We start from the raw sequence: 13,099 nt of genomic DNA, 5'->3' as shown, positions 1-13,099 counted from the left end.
TTATACAAGGAATATGTTAGAAGAGGCAATTATACAAGTGACCTTGCCTTGCTTCATTCAATAGTGAATTATTAGTCTTTGCAACTGCAGTTTTAGAAGACATCCTTATTGTTTTAGTTAATGATAAAGGTACATCTTTGAAATCTTTACAGGCACTATAGATTACATCAGTCTCTTTTTTAATTTACACATATTGACTGGCATATCAGTTTAAACCCTGCCACAGGTAGCTCTTCACTGCAGTAAATTTCTAAACAGAACAACAGAACATCACTTCTTGTTTTTTATTACATTAAAATAGAAAGATAATAAAGTGGAAATAGGAGATAGACCTGAAGACAGCTGAATTAATTCAAATGCTAAATTGGTGTTTAGAAAACAGTTGCCAGTGACAAAGATACAGCAGCCAAGGGTCATCTCTCTCACTCTTATGGTGTAGAATTTCACTACAGGACTTGGCAGTGATATAGGCATCAAAAAAAATGCACAGAGGAAAAAAAGCAAGCAACTATACATGGGAAAAGGAAAAGGAAATAAAAATATCTGATAATATATGTATGTACACATTCCTGAACATCGTAGATTATAGCAGCATCCACTAGATCAGCCCCTAATTAAATGCATACAGCAAACAGGCAGCCTCTGGAAAGCAGCAGGCACACACAGTGGCTGCCTCTGCCTGTCTGCAGAGCTAAGGAAGAGAAATGGAACCCAATGGAATCTGCAGCCTTTTTGTTATCCCTGCTGCTGAAGCCTTTGCTCCCTGTGATCACCCAGCTGACAGGAGAATTCATGCAGTGAGTCATCTTCCCAGCCCCTCTGTTGTCTGCATCTATTGCTCTGGTGAATTCAGAGCACTGCTCAGACACAAAGTGCATCTGTCAAAGGCAAGGCAGGGGATTTGCAGTGTTTTTCTGCATACATCTGGGTCCCTCCAGATTCAGACTGCACAGTCTGAATATAATAAATATAATAAAATAACTGTGCTTTCCAGCTGTGCAGTCTGTTCCCTCTGTCCTGTGACACAACACTGCTGTTAAGTGAGACCCAAAGCACTGTGGGGCTGAGGATGCTCAGGAGTGGTGGGAGGAATTTCTGTTCAATAACCAAAAATAAGGAAAATAAGAGGAGAAATACTTAATCTGCATCCTCAGTTATTTATATTCTGTATGGTAGCTGCTGTGTTGGAACTCTCAAAATTACAGAGCCAAAGAAAAGTCTTCACTATAAGAGTACAGGATAATCCACAGTATCAAATCCAAAAATCCAGTTCAATGTAATTGAAGTTCATAAAAAAAGAAAGAAACTGATTACTTGGATTTTAGTTTGGGTTACCATTTCCAATTCCATTCTGACCCTTCTCCCATTTTAACTCAAGCTGCTAACACAATTAAAATCACAGATTCCCTTCTTCCTCTGGCTGGAACTATTTTGTGGATTCAGTGACCCTCACCAAGTCCTGTCACAGACAGACCTCAATTGCGTCTCACAAGCAAGTTGCAACCCTTGAATCATTTGCATGTATCACACTGACTCACTTAATCGCATTTTTGTCAGCAGAACCAACAGATTGCCAAGGTTAAGGCATATATGACACATCTCCTGGGGGTGGGATGGAGATGTAAGAGGGGAGAAGTTGGAGCTACAAGTTCAAGGCCAGGTTGGATGGAGCCCTGAGAAACCTGGTCTAAAATCTCCCCAACTAGGAGTGAAAAAAGAATATAAACTAAGGCAAAGCAACTCAGAATATTCAGGTCCCACTCAGAAGAGAATTTCCAACTTCCAGCAAGAGCAGCATCCTTCAACTAAAAAGAATAGAAGAAATTTATGAAGGGAAAAATGTTCATTCCCATACTGAGATTTCAGAAATCTGAAGCCATTAAAAAACATGCAACCAAGACTGAAATACTTAGTTTCAGAAATGACTTATTAGTAATTAAAAAAAAAAAAACTGAATGAGCAGAAGATGTGAGGCATGCAAACAGTAAGGAGCTAATAAGGTTAACGAGAGAGCAAAAGTAAAGAAAATTCATATTATTAAGAACAGTCTCATGCTGGTGAATCAACTCCCCTGAGAGCTAGTAATTGTCTATTTGTCTCTCTCAAACACATACAAATACTACTGAGTTACATTCTTAATTAAATGTTTTTCATACATCTTACAAATAGCAAAACCCATGCTTGTTTTCTTCTAAGTACATTTGAGGTAGTAAAATAATTTGGTTTTTTTATTTGGCAGATTCAGCTCTCATTAAAGAGATTTGATAGATCTGAAAATATTATTTTATCCCTTACAGAGGACACAAATAAACTGTAGAAACTGTTGTTGGAATCACCAGGTTTGGACACCTCATCTGAGATGCTTCCCAGATAACAGAAAGAATTTAAGCAGACTGTTATGCTGTTAGAAATGGTAAAATTTGGAAAGCATAAAACTTCTCTTAAAGAGAGATAAAAATAGCTGGGAGGAGGCTATTTAGAACATTCTCACTCTCTGATGAAGAATAAGTATTCAAGTACAAAAAAATACCAAGACACAAATAACATTTAGAGGAAAAAAATGCAAATGCTCACTTAACTGACCTGGCATTCCCTTTAAGGTAATCTGATGAATTCACATGAGCAAATGGGCTTTACAAAATGCTGGAAAGATTAGCATTTGTCTCTTTTGATTATCTTCAGGGAAAATATCACAATGTAATCCCATAACTTCTGCACTGAATATTTAGCACTGTAACCTGACATGAAGAACATGAATTGGAGTCAAATGTATCTTTTAGGAATAAGTAGAATATAATGACACAAGAAAGATTTCAAACTCCAGGCAGATAAACCTTTCTAGTGTGTAAGATTACTGATATTAACATTAATATTCCTCTTCAGAGTAAATCTTGTCATTTAATTATAAAGTAAAAATAAATCTAAGAAGCAGAGAGGCGGAAATAGCAAAGGCTTGCATCCTCTCAATTAACACTGAAAATATTTTTTACTTATTTGATTACTGGGAATCTGATCCATAACCAGTGGCTAGACTGACAATGAGCAGCAATGCAATTCAAGTTTCTGATTGACTTTGGTAGGGGGCTACACTGTAATGTGAAGTGCCAAAAATCAGATGGCCACAGATAACAAAGGAGCTGGAAGAGTTGTAGCATCTTAGCCCACATTCCCCTCCCAGCCATCTGCATCTCCATAATGCTCAGTTAGACTGAAAAAACACCCTAATACTTTATTCCTCTCATTCAGCCCTCATAGATGCAAAGTTGACTCTATAATTAGAACAAATGTGTGGCACTCATTAGCTTAGCTAGATATGACTTTCACATTATTTTAAAACAATATAAAAATAGATTATATCAAACATTTTGAGATCCTTATTTTACAAAATGTCTGACGACATCAAGCTGTGGTGACTTGCAACACATTTCCAACACATTGGAAAAGAAGGAATAAATATAGTGAGAAGAACACTAGAAAAATCTAATAGACAAACTGACTAATCTCAGACCCCAAGGTCACAGCAAAGCAATTCATTTCTTGTTTTTTCAACAATACAAGACATGATTTATCAATCTGAGACCAGACTTATAAACACTATATATCTCAATAATATGTTCTTCGCACTGTGTAACTTTTTAAACAATGATAGATTGCCTGGGCTGGACCAAAGTTATTTTGCAAACAGAAATGGACTATTTGCAAATGAAATGGTTCAATAAGGGAGGGGGGAAAGGAAAGGAAAGAAAAAAAAGGGAAGGGAAGGGAAGGGAAGGGAAGGGAAGGAAGGAAGGGAAGGGAAGGAAGGGAAGGGAAGGGAAGGGAAGGAAGGGAAGGGAAGGGAAGGGAAGGGAAGGGAAGGGAAGGGAAGGGAAGGGAAGGGAAGGGAAGGGAAGGGAAGGGAAGGGAAGGGAAGGGAAGGGAAGGGAAGGGAAGGGAAGGGAAGGGAAGGGAAGGGAAGGGAAGGGAAGGGAAGGGAAGGGAAGGGAAGGGAAGGGAAGGGAAGGGAAGGGAAAAAAAAAGAGAGCGAAAAAGAAAGGATTGTGTCAAATAGCAGCTGTACTTTACTGCAACTGCAAAGTAAACTATGCTTTAAAATGCTTTCAGAATCCACATCCTTTGAAACGCAATCATTTTTGTCCACTAAATGAAAAATATTTCCTAAATTCAACAACACCAACAAAAACCCCCTCTGGCAAAGAAATAAAATGACTGAGCAAAACAAGGGCTGTAAATTACCACCTCTCTCTGGTTGCCCACTTGATCACAGACTGCCTTGAAGTCAGTAAGGAATTTGAATCCAAGTTTCCCTCCCCTTAAAGTGAAATAATATTTTTTTTCTCTCTTCCAACACGAGCCTCCTCATTATAACTTGAATCATTCTGGCCAATCATCTACTCATAGTGAGGATGAAGCACAATTTTGTTAAAGTGAGATTCTCTTTGGCCAGCATGTGACACACTCTGGCCCTGACTTTGACAAGGCTCTGAAGATGTTGCTGTGATGTGAAAACACTCCTCTGTTATTTTCTCATCTGGAGGCCACCAATATTCTTTATGAACTATAGCACTGATCCTGGACTCTGCTCAGCCTGAGAAGAGAAGCAGGAAGTGCCCTTCGGGCATGAGCTGGTTTTAGGGTTTTGATTGAAAAAACTCAGCCTGTTTCTTGAGAGTTCATAGTGGGTGCTCAAGAACACAGATGAGACCAAAGACTATGTACAAGAAATGAGTCTGAAAGTTCAATATGCATGATTTCTAGTCCTCTAAATTTGCTGCTCCAGACAACATGGCTCCTGTCCATTTTCAGGTGACAAATTCTCTCTCAGAGACCTGGCTGTTTCTTCATTCACCCATTATTTAGACAATAAGACCTCAGTTTGAGGCTGATCCTTATAGTGTAAGAAAATCAAAAATATCAAAGCTGCACATGATGTGGCTGCACAAGTTTGTTGTGGCAAAGTTCTGCTTCAAGGATTATTTAGATATCTTATTTCAAACAACAACTGCTATTGACCCAGCACATATAAGTAAAGCATAATTTTCACAAAAAGGAAAAGAAATCTGTTGTTGCACTTCAATGTTGTTCCACATATTCTTGATAATAAAATTATTTCAGGCTCTTTTAACAAATTGTACATTAAAGCAGTGAACACTGCACCCACAGCTCCTTCTAAAATAAACATTAACTTCAAGTTTCTTCAGGTCCTACTAATAGTAGCACGAGGGAAGCCCTTGAACAAAGAGGAATAAAGAAATTAATTCAGGCTTAAAACTGAAGCATCAAAAGAGGGTTTACTGAGAGATAGAAACAGCTACTTTTACGTCTTATTATAATTGGTGCTAAAATAACATCCTTACAACAAAAAAAGGAACAGTGGCATTTCTAAAGTGAGAATTCAACACTACTACCGAAACTCCATTCAAAACATAAAGACATTCATTTTGAGATTTTTTTAAAGCCTATTCTCCTTTCTATAATGTAAAGGGTGCTTTCTCCTTGCTTGGCTCATTCCCGCTGTCCCTGTTTCAGCTCTCTCTATCTAGGGTTTCATATTGCCTTGGCACCCCAGTGCCTCAGGCCCAGAGTATTTATTCTGCTTATAGACTTGAGTGTGCAAATCATTGCACCTGGGCAGGCTGCTGCACCTCCACAAAGTCCCACAGCCTCCAAAGCCCTTCCTGCCTCTACACACAGCTGCTTGGAGCTCAAACGGGGTGGGCAAGGGGCACAAGCATACCCTCTTCCCTGCCCCTCTCCTGCATTCCCAATGGCACATGCCATACTCCAGGAGGTTTTCTTGGTGCCATACACCACAGAAAGAAATGCAATCCCTATCTGGAAAACTTCATGTCTAATAGCAGATGTTTCCTCCTTCCTACGCATTTCAGGATATGTACTAGGGCCCAGCTCCACAGAATGGTTTGGGTTGGAAGGGACCTTAAAGATCATCCTGTTGCCATGGGTGGGGACACCTTCCTCTAGACCAGGTTGCTCAAAGCCCCATCCCCACTCTCTGCTAGAGCATTCCTGCATTCCCTGTGCTATAAACCTGGCACATCCCTTTGGTACATCCACTGTGGTTTTGCAGCAGGCTGTTTCACATGGGCATGGTGCTCATCATTCACCTCTGTTACTTCCAAAGCTGTCACATACCTGGAAATGCACAACTGTGACTGATTCTCAGGCAAATATTTACTTTGGCACGTGGGGGGCAGAAGACGTCACCATGCTCACCTCTTTTGCCGTAAGTAATTTGCATCCCTAACCACTGACAAACATTACCAATTGCACACCTGGAGCTGTTACAGCCTCTAAGTGGTTCACGCCTGTACTTTTCCTTTTTAAAATCAGCTGCATCATGTCTACATAGAAGTAAAATACAGTAGAATGACAGAATGATTTGGGTTGGGACAGACCTTACAGTTGTAGCTCCAAGCCACCTGCCCATGGGCAGGGAATGCCTTCTACTAGACCAGGTTACTCAGTGCAACCTTTTAACATAAGGCACACAGCAAAAATTAAAGGAAAGACAGTAAGTTTAAAAAGAATTTTTAAAAAGAAAAAAAAAAGAAAAAAAGGCAGTTCTGTCCAAATAAACGCCTACAGCAGCAGGACAATTAGGGGCTCATCTAACATCTACACTGGATTTGGTGGAAGACAGCTGCCACTGCGATTAATCCACACTATTGCATTGCCCTGTAGCTTTGGGAGCAATGGTGGAGTAGGCCTTGGCTCAGAAGTACATCCTTCCAACAGAGCCATTCACAGGTGGCAACCAGATTAAAAACCATGTTCCAAACGTTTCATTGAATTGTTTGTTTCAGCTCAAGGGAGTCCAGAATCCCCATTTACAGGTGTTGCAGAGTCTCTGTCAGCACAGACAGTAGCAATCCATTTGCCCCACCATCACCTGCCACTTATTTAGCAATTTTCAAATTGCTCTTCTATCCTATATTATACCTTTGCACGGAGATTGTAAACACTGGGCATCTTCTCATCCTCTCAAAGTGCAGCCTCAGGAGGAAGAGTGATGAAGGCAAGCTTTAACAGCCTTGTGATAACATTGCACAAGTAATATTGAGATGGGTTTTTTTCCAGAGCCATCCTGGAACACACTAAACCAGCCAGATTATGTGGTTTGCCCTCCAGTACTGCATCCTCACTAGCAGGACAAATAACTTCAGCAGTTCTCCAAGGACAGCCTGGAGAACAGAGAAGATCTCCTGAGATGGGAAAAGAAAAGACAATCTTCTTCCCTCACATCCTAGCTGCAATGGAAAAAAAATCAGAATTGAACCAGCATGACTCCTCTTGGCTGACATACATCATGCTTCAAGGGGTGCTTAGTTTAAAAACAAAAAAGAGGAACTATGTTTTCTGTCCTATGCAGCAGAGAGCAAAATGTTCAAAAATAGGCACTCCTCTGACTCAAATCACAAAAAAAAAAACCTCAACATATTTCAAAATAGCTATAATGAAAATTACCAAGAATTCCAGTTAAAAGAACTGCAGAAACACAGAAGTGTGTGAAAAGTCCCAATGGGTGCAGACATCTGCATGTTTAAAATCATCACACGGTATTGATGGTAACCACATGACAATTTACAAATTATATTGCTTCCAGCAAATGAATTAGAGCACACCACCAAGAGGCTGCGGCTCCTCAGCTATCTCCCCAGAATTTCCTGAAGCAGAAGATGACCAGGACCAGAATCCCTTCAGTCCTTCATTTAGTTTCACATTTAAAGTCTGTCTGTCACACAACAATTTTTCAAAAGTAAAATACTATGTCAGTTGTCTTTTGGTTTTAGTGCCTGCCTCTCACGATTTTACAAAGAGCACAGACCCTTGGTAGTTAAACCCTAGATCATCCAGCATGAGTTCATGTGTGTCCCAGGCCTGGAAACCTTTAGCCAGCTGCTCTCCACTGACACAAATGGCTTAGAAGGACAGAAGCCTTCAGGTTTGAAAAGACCTTTAAGACCATTGAGTCCAACTATTAAACCAGCACTGCTAAGTCCACCACTAAACCATAACCCAAAGTACCCCAACTAAACATTTTAAACAAGTCCAGAGTCATGTCTTACAAAAGCACAGCTCCTAAAATGGTGTTTATCAGAACTGAAGACTACCAGTGAAAAACCCATTTGTACATAGGTATATGTGAAAAGGATTACTCATGAATATTAATGCTGTATTTTCTACCTGCATTTGTCTGGTTTCACCTTTCAGTCACACAATCCTTGATCTACATATCCTAATCACATCAAAGAGCCTGCTAAGACCTCAAAGTCACTGAAACAATTGAAATCTGCCTGTCTTTCAGCCAGTCACATGTTTTATCATCCATTTCCTTATAATAACTTTCAGGTCCCTGAAACAGTACCAGGTTTGGTTCAGACTTTGGAGAAACCAACAAAAAACCTTCTGTATGCTCCCAATCAATGGCTTAGGGTTTTCTTTCTCCACATGTCTAAGATTCATATTATCTGATTGTACAGTACTGGGTATCCCTTTAAAACAATAAGCAATTTGGTACACAGCCAGCTAAGAAAATTATATTTATGCATTAATTTGTTCTCAAGAAAACAGTTTCTTTTCCTTGAAGGAAACAAATGGATCTGAAAAGGCATATTTTCTCTAATTTTTAGAAAACATCAGTAATTTTTTATTACTGGAGCCACATACCAAAACATATCTACCAAAACAGATGGGACAAATCAAACTGTCCCTAACAGGACAACTTTTCTTTCCATGTTTTACAGGCAGGTATTGTGAGAATACTCATCTCTGGTTTGAAACAAGCTCTGACCCATATGTGATCAAGATCCTGAATCTCTGAGACAATTAAAATAAGTAAAACTAAGTATTTGATTAATACATAAACACGGCAAAACTGACAAATATTGTATCAGATAAGTTTCTTGGGCAAGATTTCCCTGACAGGATACCAGTAACTTCCACTGAAAGGAGCCACTGATAGTTGGCCACTCATATCCTGAGGGGGAGAAACAGAGCCCTGGAGATCTACTTAGTTTTCTGCTTTCTGTGCACATAAAAGCAGAATACCTAACAAGGTCACAACAGACCAAAAATAGCAAATCTTCAAGCAGTTGCAATTCAAATAGATACCAGATCTGCTGGAAGGCAAGCAGCTTGACCAGCATACAGAACTTCTGAAGATCACTACTTTTATAACATTTTAAATTTCAAGACCATTTTTTCAAAAGTCAAGCAAAACATTAAGTACATACTTTTCAGGGTTTTCCACTTCTTCGGTAACAAAATTGAGGTAAAACCTAGAAAATAGTTATAAAATGTATTATAAGTTTTATTCTTATATTTTTACTCAGTATTTCTTTCACTAAGAATCAAGAAGATGCTTTTAGTAAAGCACTGTTTTAAATACAGTAGATTTTGCAGACCTATGTTTGGATTAAGGAGGGAGTGAGATTTAACCTTCCTTCATCTCCACACTCAGGAAGGGAATTCTCACGAAACACAGCAAAGCACAGAAAGAAAAAGACAGTAACTATGTAAAGTCAGTGTGCAATTATTTTCTTTTCCCCTGACATACTAGGCAGGTTATGGTTTACCCTAATTCCATACACACACACATACACATGCACCCTTCAAGTTTCATATTACATCTGTGGTTGTTGCCTTTTACAGTTTCAGGTGATATTGGCAAAAAGTCTCATCAGAGTACTCAGCAAGGGCTTCTTAACAATACAAATAAATGAAGCCTTAGAAAAACCCCTCCCAAACCAAGAACTTTCACCCTGGTTTGTTGTACAGAATCTCAAACCCAAGCTGCTAACCCTGCACACTCTCACACAACTTCCAGTCTAGGCTGCACTCTGATCATATTCCAGCAGCATTCACCAGACAGCTCTGTATGGGAATTCATAGGAGTGCTCACCAGGCACAGCCCTGCATACAAAGCAGCCATAAGCCTCAAGGTCACTGAACCCTCTGTTCTGCATTTATTATCCCTAGACCTGTGCCTGGCTGGATCACAGCTGTGCCTGGCTCAGAGACCAACCCAAAGGCAGATGCTGACTAATTGAACAGAGCAGGCAATGCAGTGGCTGTGCTGCCCTTCTGCTCTCCTGCAGAAACACAAATGGCACCTGAGCCAGCAGTGCTGCAGTGAATAAACAAATGGCTACTGATCTGTCAGAAAGACTGGGAGTTTTGCACCATCACAAGTCTCGGAGCAGAACTAGGTTAGCAGAATGTGTTAATACTGGCTCATGATTGTTAAAAATCATGATTTTGTGACTGAGCCAAAAATTCTTTCTCACCTTATGCCAAAACCTCAGTACTTGTTTTTAAATTTTCTAGTGCACAGAGCACAGAAGAAGATTTCATTTAGATATATGGAGGAAAGTCTTTATAGTGAGGGTGGTGAAGCACTGGAACTGGTTGTCCAAGGAAGCTGTGGATGCCCTATCCTTGGAAGTGTTCAAGGCCAGGTTGCAACCTGGTTTAGTGGGAAGTATCCTTTGAGAAACCTGGTCTAGTGGGAAGTATCCCTGCCCAAGGCAGGGGAGTTGGAAGAAAATTATCTTTATGGTCCCTTTCAACTCAAACCATTCTATGATTGCCCAGCATCAGTGCTTTTACTGAAGCAAAGATGTGTTTCCTTGCATTCTTTTCTCCACTTGTCCTTTTTCACTCAGCATTTTACACACCCACTAGTCTACACTTGCACTTTGCAGGATGAAGCCTCACACAGTGGAGATTCTGCCTTTCTTTTCTTCTTCAAAACTGTGTCATTAAAAGTTAATAGTCTTGTGAGCTATGCATAAAATTCTGCCTGCATCCTAGGACACATCACCAACACTTGCAACACTCCTTCATATTCAGTTAATTGTATTGATTTAGCCTCATGAAACTGATAGTGCAAGGATATTGACACCCCACTTAATGGTCTGCTCCTCTGTGCTCTGAGGAAATCAATTTGAGCTGGTGACAAAGACATATAGACAGCTGGGAAGAACCACTAACCAAATTAGGTGTTTTTCCTGCTAATTTCTTTTGTAAGTGGCAAATAAGGACCTTGAAATAGAAGCCAGAATGTGAAAAGGGAAAAAAAATATATTATTTTTATTGTAAGGGTTTGAGCCATTATGTGAAAAATGGTAAAGAGCGAACAGAATAACAGCATTTTTAATGTAGTATTTTGCAGGAAAGAAACTCTGAATAACATTAAAGGGCTTTTAAAATTGCTTTCATACAAAACCTTACGGTTGGGTTAATATTTAAAAAGTGATAAATCATCACATGTATGGATATAAGAGACGGAGGCAGTTATAGAAGAGAGAGGGAAGAAAGTAGAGATTGTCCGCATAATCAGTTCCATTTCTTTGAGGCTTCAAAAATGCCAGGCTCTTTTCTTACATATCTATCCCAGATAAAGGCTTTGGGCTCTCTAGGGTTTCCTCCCCCCCTGCCATTTAATATATAAAGTTCTGTTCAGACTTCAGTGTGCAGATTTATAATGCTCCTGCAACCAGGGAGTTACACACAGGCAGAGAACACCAATGCTCAGCCCATTGTCCCTCCAAATAAAATAAATAAATCCCTTATCTTGCAGCCCTTGCCTTTTGTGCGAGGTAAAGAACTTGGCTGCCTGTAAGGCTATGGAAAGCAAAGGGGAGACCTGCAGACAAAGCTATCTCAATATAAGCCCACTCTGTGTATTGTAGTCTGCTTTCTTCTCCCCACACTGCCTCTGCAAAACCCCTTTTGGCACTGCACAATGTGGAGCCCTCAGGAGCATGAATAAATTGCAAAGGCAGATTCAAGAAGCAGCAGCACCTTTCAAACCAGCTGCTGTGTATTTGGCGGGGAAAGAGAGAAAGAACTCGAAACTTCTGGGCAGGATACCTGGAGGTAGATTCTTATACCTTTGCTCATAGTCAATCACACTTGACTTCTGTGGAAGCCAGTTGCACTTCTTGTTAAGTGTGGTCCAAAGCTCTCAGAGCAAGAAGCATAAGAATCTAGAGATTTTTATTCTTTTTGTGGTCCATACTGATCTCATCATATTTTACTCCTCACTTGTCAAACACTGCTTTTACAAAGCAAGGCTAAGGGGCACACAACTTTGTAACAGAATCAAAGATTTTTTTTATATAATACTGACTTTCCTCAAAAAATGTAAAGCTTCATTACTCCTTTTATCCTTTTATTAAAATATTTATTGAAAAAAAGAAGAATATTTCTTTCTTGTGGTCTGATTTTCTTGGTGGTCAGTGCATGTTTATCAATTGTACACTGAAAAAGAAAAATCTTTCCTGTGTAGAGCTGCTTGCACAATAACCACTGAGCATGTGAAACAGTGGTGAGAACTACCCCAGCTGTATACTGTAGCTTGGCAAAAGATGTAGAATGTGCTACTGGTTGCTTCATATAATAAATGTCTTTGTTAAAGCATATTAGTGTGTGTTTTCAGGTCAAATATGTATAAGTTTCATCCACTTACCAGCCTGAATAGGCATACATTCCTGAATAGAAAGCAAGTGGTAATCCCATAACACTGGCATCATTCCCTGCAAAGGCATTTTTAAAGTGCTGTGTTTCTCCTGCAACATCAACAAAAACAATGTTGAAAAATGAGCTCTTTGGTCATAACTACTTTAAAACAAATAAATATAACACATCATGGAACATTTAATCACCCAGCAGTTCACTGATATCAGGTTCTGCCCCTGACCTTAAATTCTGACCCAACCCTTGCAGCCATAATCTGCTAGCAATTGTAAAAGGCTTTGTGGCATCTGTATTCATGCAACAGGAAAATTTGATCTATTTGTTTGTTTCAAAGCATTCTGAGCTTGATGCAACAAACTGCTGTGTCATTTCCAGCAGTGAATTACATCAACATGAAAGAGCAGAATGAACTCAGTAATTTTTGATGTGCAAAATTTCACTTGTTCAACATTTTAATCAGAACGAACTTTGCTGGCATTTCATTCAGAAGCAACATTTATAAGATAAATAAACCCAAAATCTTAAACATTTCTGCCACTGAAAAAATGAGTTTAATAACTCCCTACTATGATAGTCAATACTGTATTAATATTACATT

The 13,099-nt window shown here is 39.4% G+C and overlaps 1 protein-coding gene across 6 annotated transcripts in view; it reads right to left on the bottom strand.

The window, feature by feature from the left end:
- Positions 1–13,099, bottom strand: part of SLC7A11 (solute carrier family 7 member 11) — a 62,998-nt gene that overhangs the window by 29,253 nt on the left and 20,646 nt on the right. For all 6 annotated transcript variants that reach the window (XM_085057657.1, XM_085057660.1, XM_085057659.1 and 3 more), the window contains 2 exons: positions 12,494–12,593; positions 9,255–9,299 (listed from right to left, as the gene is read on the bottom strand). In XM_085057657.1, coding sequence (XP_084913783.1) covers positions 9,255–9,299; positions 12,494–12,593 — 145 coding nt within the window. The remainder of the gene's footprint in view (positions 1–9,254; positions 9,300–12,493; positions 12,594–13,099) is intronic.

Source organism: Lichenostomus cassidix, chromosome 4, assembly GCF_008360975.1.
Source record: "Lichenostomus cassidix isolate B80296 chromosome 4, HeHo_3.0, whole genome shotgun sequence".
NCBI classification, from domain to species: Eukaryota; Metazoa; Chordata; class Aves; order Passeriformes; family Meliphagidae; genus Lichenostomus; species Lichenostomus cassidix.
The sequence above is the reverse complement of the archived record's forward strand: the minus strand, read 5'-3'. Positions and strand labels throughout refer to the sequence as shown.